The sequence below is a fragment of the Triturus cristatus genome, chromosome 6, assembly GCF_964204655.1.
Source record: "Triturus cristatus chromosome 6, aTriCri1.1, whole genome shotgun sequence".
In the NCBI taxonomy this organism is placed as follows: Eukaryota; Metazoa; Chordata; class Amphibia; order Caudata; family Salamandridae; genus Triturus; species Triturus cristatus.
In genome coordinates, this window is record NC_140589.1 from 1459119663 (window position 1) to 1459133383 (window position 13721).

The 13721-nt window shown below is 48.2% G+C and overlaps 1 protein-coding gene across 1 annotated transcript in view; it reads left to right on the forward strand.

Annotated features, from left to right (window-relative positions):
• Positions 1-13721, forward strand: part of LOC146821533 (uncharacterized) — a 341213-nt gene that overhangs the window by 182992 nt on the left and 144500 nt on the right. The window contains exon 5 of the mRNA XM_085612520.1: positions 3149-3187. Within this exon, the coding sequence (XP_085468646.1) occupies positions 3149-3187 (39 nt within the window). The remainder of the gene's footprint in view (positions 1-3148; positions 3188-13721) is intronic.

Sequence of the window (13721 nt, forward strand, 5' to 3'; positions counted from 1 at the left end):
GCAATCTTATTTCATCAGGGCCATAGCACATACCAATTAGACCTTAGGGGTTATCTAAGGTTAAGCAGCCAGTAATATGCTAAAATGTGGTTGTTGCTGAGCAGCGGCAGCTCCTCCATTATGGCGGAGAGCCAGCAAAGGGAAATGTGAAAAATAAAATGATGAAAACATTTTATGATGATTTTATTTTTCTTACAGCACTAGAGCTGGCTGAGTCTAGGGCAGGGCCGGGCCATGATGACAGCAGGGGGTGGAGGAGTAATGCGCAGTGTAAGTTTGTTGGTTTGGCCGGCTGTCAATGGACGGCCAAACCTGCATGCACACTTAGCACAGGCTCCCAGGCCCTGAGCGAGCGTTAAACCATCCCACTCAGACCAATCACGGCGCTGCTCTCATTCTATTAAATAATATTAGCAGCATGAGAGCAGGGTCTTGATTGGCGTCTGGGAGCCTGCGCAGTGTGCACCAGTCCGTGGGGAATCGAGAGTTGGGACTGAAGCAGAATAACACTGAGACAACGGCTGGCAGTGGCAGGTAAGTACTTTTTTATTCAGTTTTTTTTTTATTTATCCCCCATCCCCGACTCACCACTTGTCATTATTAGCAGCCACCACTGTTGCTGAGGCATCGTCCCTACCACGTTGACAGCATCTGAGTTGCCTAATTTTTAACTGCCTGCCTTTTCTACCAAGAGTGTTCTCCACATTCATGCCAGGAGTTGCTTCGAAGACAAAACATTTGGTGGCATGTCTCCCATTCATTGCCTGCATGGTAGACCTATTGTTGCTTTTGTTATTTCTGAAACTGTACTCATAAATCAAATGACCTTTTCAGAAAAAGAAACAGCTAATGTCCACCATCCTCTGTGACTTTTCGCTCAGCTCTTTACATGGTGATCCATAGCAGAAAAGATACAAGCAGATTAATGCAGTCATCAGAGTCATGTCTGCTGAATGGGTGGTTCTAATGGGCGGTATTCGATAATATAAGGGACAATAGTTAATAATTCAAGACTATTATTGAGTCCACTGGGTCCCTTAACACACAAAGCTGTCAAGTTCCAGATGGCTTATGTGTGACATGACCATTGTTTAAGTGCGCTTATGTGTGATAATCTGTACATTGTGTGTGACACTATGTACAAAACATATTGCAATCAAAAGCCTGCAAAACAGTCCTTGTAAATAGAAATAATAAATCAATATCAGAAACTACCCCACTTGGTGCCATTTGAAGCGCTGGAAGTGCCACTTTTTGTTCAAATGTACTTCATCTGGAGTGGAGTGCTGCTCATTGGTGGCATAAGGCCATTCAATGTAAAGTTATCTGCATCTGTAGAGAGAAGGGACCACCCACCACCAGCCTTGTAAAACTGTGCACACTGTCCCGAGGTGCAACCATGATAGCTGTTAACCTTTCCTTGACCCCTTTTATTTCCTGGCAGCAGACATAGGCAGCAGCTAAATGCTGAGTTTCAAAGTCTTTCTCAGCATGCTAACAGATTACTTTTCACACTAAGGCGCAAAAAAGAATTACTGCTGCTGAGTGCAGAGCAACTCTCCAAATGGCCTGACCAAATGTTTCAGTGCGGGATGCTGGAATGACTAACATTTGCGCTAGTCCGACCCATGATGCGTGACACTTGGCAGAGCTGTAAACAACGTTACTTCTTAATGAATTTTCAATAGTGCGGCACCTTCTCATTGTGCTGGTGTGTTTCTACTAGGATGGAAACCCTTCACAATATTAACTTGTGAACTTATTCACGACTTCTGCCTACTTAGCGTAGCATTCCCTATTGGAAAGATCCTTTTGGGCAGGCATAAGTGCTGTTAAGATTTAAATTGATACTTTGCTATGATACCCTTCAAAAACGTTTCTGCTGAGAGATTTGTTTTGTTATTTCGGCCAGCCCCTGTTCCCAGTAGTCCTTAATGCACCAACAAAGGACCCCATGGTCCTTGATCGAGCCCAGTTTCATTGACATGTTTGAGTTTTGTTCCGTTGCTTGTCGTATTTATCATTGACTGCCTTTGCTTCGTTAGATATTTTGCCTCCGATAGTGACTGCTACATGCTGTCCTTAAAAGGTTGCCCCTTTTGAATGCTTCTGCTCTGTATGGCAAACTTGCGCATACACTGCCAATTACTCCATTGAAAATTCTAATGACTATTCTTCAGTGCTAAAGCAGGTATGGGGGCAGTGGTGGCCTGCATGGCTCGTGGGTGGCGGGGCGTGGGGGGTTCGTGCGGGGGTCACGTGGCGGGTGGTCGCGCATGGTGGGAATATTAAAAAAAAGTTTTACTTACCTTGCCGCAGGGTCCCACGTCTCTCCTCCTGCTCTCCTCCAGGAACTCGAGGAACAGGAAGCAGGCCCCACTAACCAATCACAATGCTGCAATGCAGCGTTGTGATTGGTAAGCACCCAGGTTCCCTGACCAATCACAACGCTGCAGTGCAGTGTTGTGATTGGTCTGAGCGTCCTGGTTGGATGCTCAGCCAGGGAATGGGGGCCTGGGCATGTTCTCCACGCAGGCCATAATGCAGCCTGCATGGAGAACAGAGAAAGTGCGCATGACTGGTTTGGGCGGCCCGAGAGGGCCGAACAACCAGTCATTGCGCACTTAGGAGTGGGCAAACCTCTTCTCCGAGAGCAGAGCAGCCCCGCCTACCCATAAAGGAAACATAAAATTATAATAACTCAAAGTTATTATCATTTTATATTTCGTTTACTGCTCAAAAGCAGTGGGGCAACGCACCTCCACCATAACGGAGGAGCCGCCACTGATGGGGGCTGACACAAGTACAACAGCAGGTATGGCAGTGAGCAGACTTAGCTGGAGTCTTCACTTCGAGTGGCTGCTTATTTCTGTGGCATAGATTTATTAATACGTCCTCCACATATCTGATGTGAAATGTCATGTGTGTAGTTCTACAAATGCAGGTTGAGCAAGCACTGTTATGGTTTCTCTAATGCAATTGCTTCAGAAACTTCAGAAAATTGGATCAGAAACCGAACGCCATTGTGCACAGATTACTATTTATTGATGCCCTATAATAGGCATTGCTGTTATTCTTTCTGTAGATGTATCGTAAACCGATATACAACTTAAGTTAGAAAACAAAGTTTTGTTTGTTATTTCATTAGGTGTCATTGCCTTAGACCTTCATGGAAACATCTCAGTGGGTGAGTATTCAACAAAAGACTGATTTGTTTCTTACTTTGATTCTCTTTCTGTACCTTTTCCAGTTTTTCTTGAATTGTATTTAAATTCCCTCTCTCAATATAAAATAGCAAAGTTTGTGAAAGGCCATGCTAATGATGTACCATTTGAAAAGGAAGCGAGATTATACACATAGCAAAATGGATAACTCACATAATATGATTACTGTTGTGTTGGGGTGAACGTAACTCACACATTTTGATGTAGTGTAATTACAGTAGATTGCAGCAAAATTACTCAAGATTCCGTAAAATTACACGAGGAGTGTAACCCAGCATTTATTGCTATTTTCTTAGTGCAAAATGCACCCTTGTGTCCCAAATAGATGTGAGGGTGCTCTTTGCACTCAGAAAATAGCGCTAAATATAGCAGAACACGAACAGCAGCAGTCACTTGTGCTCTTCTCCTGTGCTCTAGCAGTAGGCATTTTAACTCCAAATTACTCTGAATTACGCTAGTGGCGTAATCTTGTAATTTTGAATCACAAGAGTAATGCTAAATTGACAAAATTACTCAGATTACTCTAGCATCCTTAAAATTTCACACAGGCCCCCTTGTGTTTCCCTAAATAAAAGGTAACTTCTGTGCACACTGATGTTTGCTATACGCTCTCTCTACTTCTCTCATGCTTCTCAGATAGAAGCCATTAAGAGGTACAGCATAGTGTCTCATCACACTCCAGTCTCCCCTCTCTTGCTCAGTAATGTTCAGCATGTTCTTTGCTGAAGTAAATCCACACTAAGGAAGGTTCAGCATATCTTTCTCCTTCTGGGTGGATAACCGCACAGACCAAGTATTTCTCACACAGCAACATTGTGTATCAGGGTTTTTACTGGAAGGCTGATGCTAGGATTTGGGTGCACAATATGATATGGCTGTAGGGCATTATCGTGGAGTACACTCGCATATACCATCCTGGATCCAGTCAGTATTGTTTACTTAACCTTAGATCGACCCTGGGTAGCTGTGGCTGGAGCAGTAAGGCTTGGAAAGGAACTCAGTGTAAAGCATTTAACTGCACCAAACAAAGAAATAAGAAAGTCACACAACAAGAAAGAGACACACAGCAATTTATAAAAAATAGTGCGTATTGTAATGAATTTTTGAGACCTTGGTCATCAAATTATACTGGCTGGTTCCTGGGAAACATTTTTATCACTTTTAGGTTTAAATCTTTTTTATTGATTTTATCAACAAACAAATTATCTTGCTTTGAAAGAAGTGCCAGATCATGGGCTACACAGAGCCCGGGCAGTTGACTTACCGAAGAGTCAATTAAGGAATGAAAAGGAACAAAACTCTGGCCCTGACTGGGTGTCCAAAACTGATAGGGAAAAGGTCTTGGGGCCAGAGAGGACACTTTGGACAGTTACCTGACCACCAGAGTGTTTTTAAGGCAAGTTCCAAACTTTACAGGACGACCGCCAAAGACATCAATGGAGTGGTGCTGATGCGGAGGATACAGGCAAAAGATGCTCTGGTTGAGGTGCGGTCGACAGGGGGTGTCTTTGTGGTTGTCCGTTAGTCCACGGGTGATATGGGGCGACTTTTGCCACTGATATCGGTGTCCCTCAATGGCCTCTACGTTGGAGTAGCAGACCAGCCGATGCTGGGCAATTGGTCTCCTTGCACCACGGTTGAGGCAAAATCCTAAGGTGGGGGCTGGTGTCCCTTAAGTATGACAATTCCAGACTTTAATAGCACTTCCGGTTCACGCAGACACCGGTGCAATTTTTGGTTATCTCAGATGTGTTCTTTTGTGCGGACAGCAACTGGTAGCAGCAAAACGTCTGCGGTGGTTGCCAACTTGTCAGTTTGGGCTTCTTCAGCTCTTTTGTCCCTGAAGCTGGTTCCAGGGGATTGGCCAACTGATCCTTGGAGTCACTGCTGTAGGTTGGGGCTGGGAATCAACTTTTCCCCGATCCAGGAACTGCAGGCAAAGTCCGAACTTTGCTAACCCACAGTGCAGCAGGCGCAGTCCTTCCGACGGTGCAGCCTCTTCTTATGAAGTTTCACAGGCAGCAGGGCAGTCCCTTCTTCGGTCCTCTCTTTCATTGTTGTGATATGAAGGGCAGAGTGCCAGGGGTGCCACATTTATTCCAGGAAAGAGCCCTGATGGGATCACACAGTTACGAGCCAGTGGCCTACTGGGTCCCTTCCATCCTAGTGACATGTTTCCTACAATGTGTGGAATCTAGTTATCCCAGAGTGCTCCATTCTGGCCCCTTTCAAAATGGCATGACCCTTCTTGGTCGTCAGGGGCACAGTTGCCCAACCTAGAGGCGTGGTTACCACTGGGCTACATGCCCAGGGGAAAACCGGTTTGGGGACGGATTTTCCCTCTCTGGCTTTGTCTCCAAATTGTCTGCAGGAACAAAAGGCATCCTGTTCTGGGGTGTTGTCGCAGTTGGCCCTTCAAACGTGGCTTCCCCTTTGAAGCTCTCCTTTTGGGCTAACACCCTAAGTGGCCATCATGGGACAGGAAGTCTTACCTTGCTCTGCGGCAACTGCCTTTATTCCTGGGCCTGGGCGTCTCTCACACATCTCCCCAGTCGGTCAGAAATCTGTCTGTATGTCAGGGCCTTTGTGAAGCCACTGGACAAGCTGAAGTGCAACTTTCTAAAAGTTGCTAACTTTAATAGTGACTTTCAGTTTGACCTGGGTATCAGGTCGAATTTAATGCCATGATTAATTTGATACCTTACTCAACCATATTAGGTAGTCCCATTCAGAGGTTAGCCAGGCTGGGATGCCAGTCAGTAATCCTGTGTTAGCCAATGGGGCTGCTAAAATTTCCACAGCAAATTGACAATTGGAAGTGTTGCTATTAAGACATATTGAACAATGTATGCCCTGCTTAATAATATATAGCTCCCTGCCATAGGGCTCCATAGTCCTTTCTGAGGGGAGACTTCCATATATCATTTAAAATTTCCTCACTTGTGCTAATACATATACCCAGAATTGTGGCCTTGAATGCTTTCCATAATGTGTTTTTCTCACTTACGGAGCCCTTATTTATGCCAAAATAGTCCACAATGGCTTGTTGAAAGGTATTCGTGTATACCGGGTCCAAGAGAGTGTCTGCCCCGAACCTCCACGTAAATTGCTGAGGTGTGTATGATGGTATCTTTATTTCAAGTGCCACCGGCGTGGCATTTGAAATAAAGTGTCTCACCTCTGTCACCCAGGTGTTCACCCCCACTTTCGCAAGCCAGTAATCTAAGCAGGGCCATGTACCATGGACAGATGAGGTGTGAGTGCCCTCCAGTAGCTCTGGGTTGCGAATTCTCCATATGTCTACCATATCAAATTCTTCCAGCTCCTCTCTCATAATTTGGGCCAAGTGTCTGACCTGTCCACTATGCAGAGCTGATTTATCTTTAAGTGGATCAAAGTGTGTGTTTAGATCCCCTCCCCATATTATTATGGATTGCTTTTTAATTGGATTTGACACAGTAGGTTTCCACTCCATCTAGTTGAGATTGGATGGAATTTTGTGTTCATGCCAAAAAGAGCAGGCACATTTGTGTTATGTTAAATCTCGCAACATATGTGCAGGGTGCAAGTATTGCATTGTACAAGTCATTTGAGTAGAGATTAAATAGTATTAGGGTCAAGATACAGCCTTTCTCGACTCCTTTGTAGACCATGAGAGGTCTGTTTCTGGCACCATTTAAGCCTACCCTGAGTTGTGCTATGGAATCACCTAGAGACTGATGGTTATTCTTAAAAGGGCTATTGGAAAACTCTTGGTTTCCAGTTTAAGTAAGAGTAGTGTCTGTCTGCCATGTCAAATGTCTGTGAAAAACCCAGAAAGGCCATGAACAGAGGCATCTGTTGCTTGGTTGAAAATTCATAGGCAGTGAGATGAAGGTGAAGATCGGATCTATGATGGAAAGTCCTGTCTTGAAGGATAGAGTTGCCCTCAGTGCATGCATTCAGACTTTCCAAGATGATTTTGGAGATCATTCTTTTTATATCTGTCAAGCTTAATTGTCTGTACTAGCCTGGTACAGATACCTTTTTGCAGAGTGATATGATCGGGTGAGGGTTCCAAGATTATGGGAACTTTTAGTGGTGAAGAATATAAATGCATCAGCTAGGAGAGGTGAATACCATTCATTGAAGCATTCTGGTGGAATCCAGATTAGCCTTGGTGTTTTCCTTTTGAATTCTTGTATTGCTATGTTTGTTTCTTCTGATGTGAACCAGTTAGTTGGGCCTTTTGTATTTACTTAATCTGTCTTTTGATGAACAGCTTCTTTGCTATTTGTGCACTGTCCTTGTAACAGGTTCCCCGAAAGTGGGCTAACCTTCCTTCTGTGGGAATGTTTGCATTCATGGTGACCTGGAAATGACTACCTGTGCCATTTGCCACTAGGACCCAGAAAGACTTTTCATCATTGGCCATGTCTGCTTAAGTGAGGGGAGCCCAATGATGTTTTTCAAGCTCCCTTTCCTGAACTGGATGAGCTTTGTATAGTCCTATTTCTGCAGTTTAATATTTGTTGCATTATTTTTCTTTAGAACAAGATTTTGGATTTGTTGCACTCTGCATCAAACCATGAACACACGTTATTGCCTTGTTTTGTCCGAAAGATATTTCCTGGAACATTGCAAAACACCACTGGTGCTATGTTTTCCAGGAGTTCCTAATTGTTTATGATACAAAGCGTCTGGTCTGCTGGAGTTGGAGTTCTTCAGTCAAAAAGATTGACTATTCATCTATTGTAGCAGGCCCCCAGCGTAACCTGGTTTTGTTTCAAATTTCCAATCCCGCACTGTTGGGGTATTATTTGTCTATGACTTTCACGCTATGGTGGATTTAAAAGATGGGGCCAGTGGTGGCTTTGCCTAAACTCTGTTTAGAGTGGATACTAATTGTTTCCAATGAGGAAGTTTTCTAGTACTGTTTTTAATTTATCATTCCTTGAAATGTGAAAAGATTTGAGTGCCCCATGCTTTCCTGTCTTCCTGGTAATCTTTACTTGTGTTCCCCTACTCAGAAAGCTTCACATTTAGATTCCCAGAGATGACAGTGCAACAGTTTACACGGTTACCAATAACTCACTGTAAGACGTAATTGAAGAGATTGATATTTTCTCCAAACTGCAGATGTGATTCCGGTGGTGTTTAGTTATTGTAACTATGACTGGGCTGAAGAATGTTCTCATACTAATAAGCATTCGCATAAGCATTCACTTACTAATAAGCTTCTGCATACGCAAATTGTTGGTTAGGCTTCATTGGATCGAATTCCTTGCTTAGGTTTTTCCAGCATCTAATCCGAAGTCTGCCTGGGTTTATCCCTCTATTCGGAACAGCTTGGGTTGCAAAGGTAACAAAACCTTGGGGTTCCTATGTTGACAAGGACCAGGTTTCCTGTAGGGCGATGGCTGCTGAGATAAAGATTTCCCAGTTTTAGGATCCATGATATGTTCCATCAGATAAGGGACTGCATTTTGTATGTTCTCCTTTTTAGCCCTTTAGTTACCCCTGTTGATTTGAGTCAGAAGCTGTCCTTTTTAGTAAGTGTTGGGTAAACCTGGGAGCTCAGAGGTAAAGCACATGCTGGTTGCAGGATTTACTGGGTATGCTTGCTGCAAGATTGTCTTGTGCTGTTACAGAAATTGGGCTATCCGTTGGTGAAGGCTGAATTCAGTTTGGATCTGCCATTGAGGGCAAATTGAGGCCGAGTTTTGTTCTTCAATTTACATTTGTTTTTTTTTTTTTTTTTTTTTTTTTTTAGTTTTTCAAAAACCTTTATTGAGATATAGTAAATAGACATAGCAGACTGCCGTATGCTCCTTATACAATGGGTTACTTCAGAAAACACGTCTGTTACGGTCCTGCAGCTCTCACACAGCCATTTAGCCGACATCCCGGAGGACCGGCGGCATTGCAGTTCTACATAATACAGTCCGGGCTGAAGCACTTCCAACGCATGTGATACGTATGCCCCCCCAGCCTGCGCCGTGGTTTAACCAGCCCACTCGTCCAACCTGCAGGCAGTCTGCTCGAGCACCTAAAGTTTCGTACACCATATCTCAACACCCAACCCCCCACCCCGTTCGCCATCGTGCCACTGTCTTCACCCGTTTCATGTCTACTCATGCACGCTGTCTCTAACCAGGGCGCCGAACTCCGGCCAGACATCACACCCCATGCCTCCAGGCCTGGCCAATCCTGCGGTTCCAGTTTCCGCTTCGCAAGCACGCCGCAAGGTAGCACACGCCTCATACAGGGGACACCCCGTCCCTCCTCCCGCCAACCAGCCGCTCTCTCAAACGTCACACTATCATCATAGCCTATCTCACCTCTATCGAACTCTAATCCGGTGGCACACCCTCCACTACCCCACCGCACACCTCCGGGGCTTCATGCTGCGTCTCCCCTCGACCAACCTCCTCAGAGTCTCCTGCTGTCATGTAAGTGCTATACAGCGCCCAGAAGTTCTTAGGGCGACTCCTAGGGGGCAACAGTTCGCTATACGTTTCCGCCTGTGTGCTACAGTACAGCATATCCCTGGCCCATCTTTTCTTAGTGGGAAGAGGCCCTCTCATCCAGCAGGCCGCCACGACTCGTCTCGCAATCAGCAACGCCACATCCGTCAGTCGCCTCAGCGCCCGCGGAAGCGGCTTGGAGTAGCCCAAAAGCGCTAGAGCTGGATCAGGGGGGATCTCTTTTTCCAAGATCTGGCTCAACTCACGGAATACCGCCGTCCAGAACCGGGCCACACCTGGGCAAAGCCAGGCCATGTGTAGGAAGTCAGCCACAAGAGCATGGCAACGCTCGCATTCCGCCGTGGGGCGCAACCCATATCTATGTAGTCTTTCAGGGGTGTAGTAGACCCGCTGCAAGAACTTAAAGTGTATTAATCGGTGTCGACCGTTCAAAGAGACCTTTTTAGTGCTGGAGCAGCAGTATCTCCACATCTCATCCGAAATGTCCATTTCAAGGTCCGTTTGCCAGGCTCGCCGCGCAGCAGAACACTGGGGCTCCCTGTGTTGATCCCCGATCTTTTTGAGTATCGAGACCAGCTTGGACGGCGCCGCAGTTTTAATGACATAGGTAAGCTCCGGGATCTCGGGCGGCTCCGCCGCAGTCGGCCCCAGAAGTGACAGCAGTGCGCCCCGAACCCTGTGGCATTGAAAGCGCTGGAGTAATGTGCACCCCGGCTGTGCCGATACAACACTCTCCAGCGTCTTAGCCACGCCGTCTTGGAACAGGTCAGCCATCCTAACTATACCCAAAGCACCCAGCGCCCGCGTCACCCCTGCTTCTCGCAGAGGAGAGAGCCAAACTGCCCACTCCACCCGCATCAGCGGGGAGTATAAGAGGTCACATTCCTGCCGTTTCCTAAGCATGTGCCACGCGTGGTTAGTGGTTCCGAGCGAGTCCAACAGTCCCGCCCTCCGATCCACGGGCAGAAAGATCGTCGCCGGGAGTGGTACCGGATCCGCGAACAAGCGCTCCAGTAGCACATGTGGGACATCTGGTTCAGCGTGTATCCACGCATGCAGATGGGAAGCCTGCGCCACCCTGTAATAACTTTCCAGGTCCGGAGCTCCAAGTCCCCCCATCTCGTATGGCAACGTCAGCACTTTCCACTGGACTCTCGGTTGTCTACCACCCCAAGCCAGTCGGACCAGGGTCTGAGTCAGCTGTGCAAAGAAAGACCTGGGCAGCACTATAGGAATGTTGGTAAAGAGGAACAGAAATCGCGGTAGGATGATCATTTTCATAATGGCTATCCTGCCCATCAGCGAGAGGGGCAGCCTGTTCCACTCTTCCACCTCATCCACGAGTTTGGAATAAGCCACCCCATAGTTTTCCCTCAGCAAGACCTCCGGGTCCCTGTGTAGCCGAATGCCCAGGTAGCGGATTGAGTCCGTTGTCCACTGCAGAGGGTATTCCATAGGGAACGGCAATGTTGCCGGGGTCAGCGGAAATGCCAGCGATTTGTTCCAGTTGACTTTGAGGCCCGACAGCGCCCCAAACCGGACCACCTCCCGCAAGATAGAGGCGAGATTCTCCTCCGGGTCTCTGACGTACAGTAGCGTGTCGTCCGCATAGGTAGAAATACCAATCTTATAAGAGGGAAAGTTAATTCCCTCGAATCTGTGGTATTCTCTTATTGCGCACGCTAAGGGCTCCGCCACCAGCGCGTAAAGAAGTGGGGAGAGTGGACAACCCTGCCTGGTCCCTCTAGTGATTGCAAACGGCTCCGTGACACGATCTCCGAGGCGAAGCCGGGCAGTGGGTCTGAAATACAATGCCCCAATCATCTGCAGAAAAGGCTCTCCCAGCCCAAGCTTCCTCAGCACCCGCACCATAAACGGCCACTCCACTGAGTCAAACGCTTTCTCCATATCAAGGAAGAGCGCTATGGCCTTACTCTCTGGGCGCACATGTTGCATGACTCCAAGGACCGTGCGGATATTGTACGTGAGATTCCTGGATGGGACAAAGCCCGCCTGCTCCGGCGCCACGAGCTCCGGCACCAGAAGCGCCAAACGCGTGGCCAGCACTTTCGCATATATTTTGGCATTGACATTGATCAGTGAGAGTGGCCTATAGGATCCGCACTGGTTGGGAGGCTTCCCGGGTTTTAGAATTGTAACAAGCAGGGCCTCTCGCATCGTGTCGGGCATACTACCTTCGAGACAAATGTCGTCAAAAAGGGCCATAAGGTGCGGGAGGAGCTGGTCCTGGAAGGCTTTATAAAAGGCCACCGTCAGCCCGTCTGCTCCCGGGGCAGTGCCCGCCCGCATACTTCCCAAAGCCTCCAAGATCTCGTCTTTTTGTATGGGCAGCGCCAAGAATTCCCGCCGCGAGTTGGACAAAAACGGCATTTTGAGGTAACTGAGGTAGTCGTCTATCTCCTCTTCCATGCGCGAGGACTGCGATTTATACAGTCCAGCGTAATAGGCCCTAAATTCTTCTATGATCCCCTCCTCCTCGGTAATCACATCGCCCGAAGCAGTGACGAGCTCATCAATGACCAGGGGTCGCCTAGAATTACGCAGCATTCCCGCTAGCAAGGATCCCGGGCGCTCACCCTCCCCGTACGTGCGGGCTGTGGCATACTTCCCCATATGTTGCACCTCTCGGTCCGCTTCACTATTGAACTCAGTGACCAGGTGCTGCAGCCTCGTGGCCACCTCAGGGTCCACCGAGGCCCCCTGACTCACCTCCAGTTGAGCTATCTGCGTCTCCAGGGCCCCGAGCCGCCGCCGGATGGATTTAAGCACTCCCGAATGCTTAGTCATCGCTACGCCACGAATATAGGCCTTGAACGAGTCCCACACAATTTAGAAACTCTGGACTGTGCCTGCGTTGACCTCAAAGAACGTGTCTATTTCGTCCGCCAGTTCCCCACGGAACACGTCGTCCAACAGTGAATACGGCGGCAGCCGCCACGTGAACGGCGGTACTCGCCGATGCGGAGTGGTCAGGGCCAGCAGCAGAGGGGAGTGGTCCGACAAAGTGCGCAGCAACACCTCGCAGTCCGTAACGCACGCGAGCAGTGACCGGGACACCAGCCAGTAATCTATTCTGGTGTGCACATCGTGAAATGCTGAGTAATGCGTGTAGCCCCCTTTACCCGGGTGACGATGTCGCCAGACGTCAAGCATGTCGAGCCTGATCAACTCCGCCTGCATGTGTAGGGCGGCGGTCGCTGGGCGACGGGCTGGCCCCGAGGAGCGGTCTAATTCCGGATTGAATGTGAAGTTAAAGTCGCCACCCCATACCATGCCAGTGGGCACGTGCAGCCTGCATTGTGCCGCCAGTGCGTCGAAGAAGTCAGGGGAATCATAGTTAGGGCCATATACATTGACCACAATCAAGTCGTGGCCCTTACCCACGCACCTCGCTATTAAGTAGCGCCCGTCCGGGTCGGAGAGCAGCGACGTCAACCGCAGTCTCGATCGTGGGTTTACCCAGGTAATTACCCCCCTGGAGTGCGATGTAAAGCCTGCTGCCTCGCTGGAGCCCACCAGGCCCTTCGCCGCTAACAACTTACTTGTAAGTGGGAGATGAGTCTCCTGGAGCAGTGCCAGGTCAATGTGATGTCGGTGGAGGTAGTTTAAGACTTTTCTGAGTTTGCGATAGTCATTCAGCCCTCGGACATTCCACGTCAGCGCTCTAAGAGCTTCCCCACCAGGGTCACCCATCCGGTCACCCGTTCCAGTCATCCCGGTTAAGCATACCAATATCACCTCTGCACTTAGGGCAGCAGGGAGTCCCCGCCCACCCCTCAATTTCAAACAGTCGGAAACAGCCACACACCAGTATATCAAATAGCTTGCCACGCAAAAGACAGTGCTTATCACGAATGCCCAAAGCAGAACGTCCCCCTAACTTCCCAGCCCCCCACCCACAGCCGACCGTCCCCAACCTGGCCAGACAGATCCCTCGTCCCTCCCCCCACCCTACCCCACAACAACCATACAAAACCATCCCTGAACCAGCCCCCGTGGGGGCCAAGAG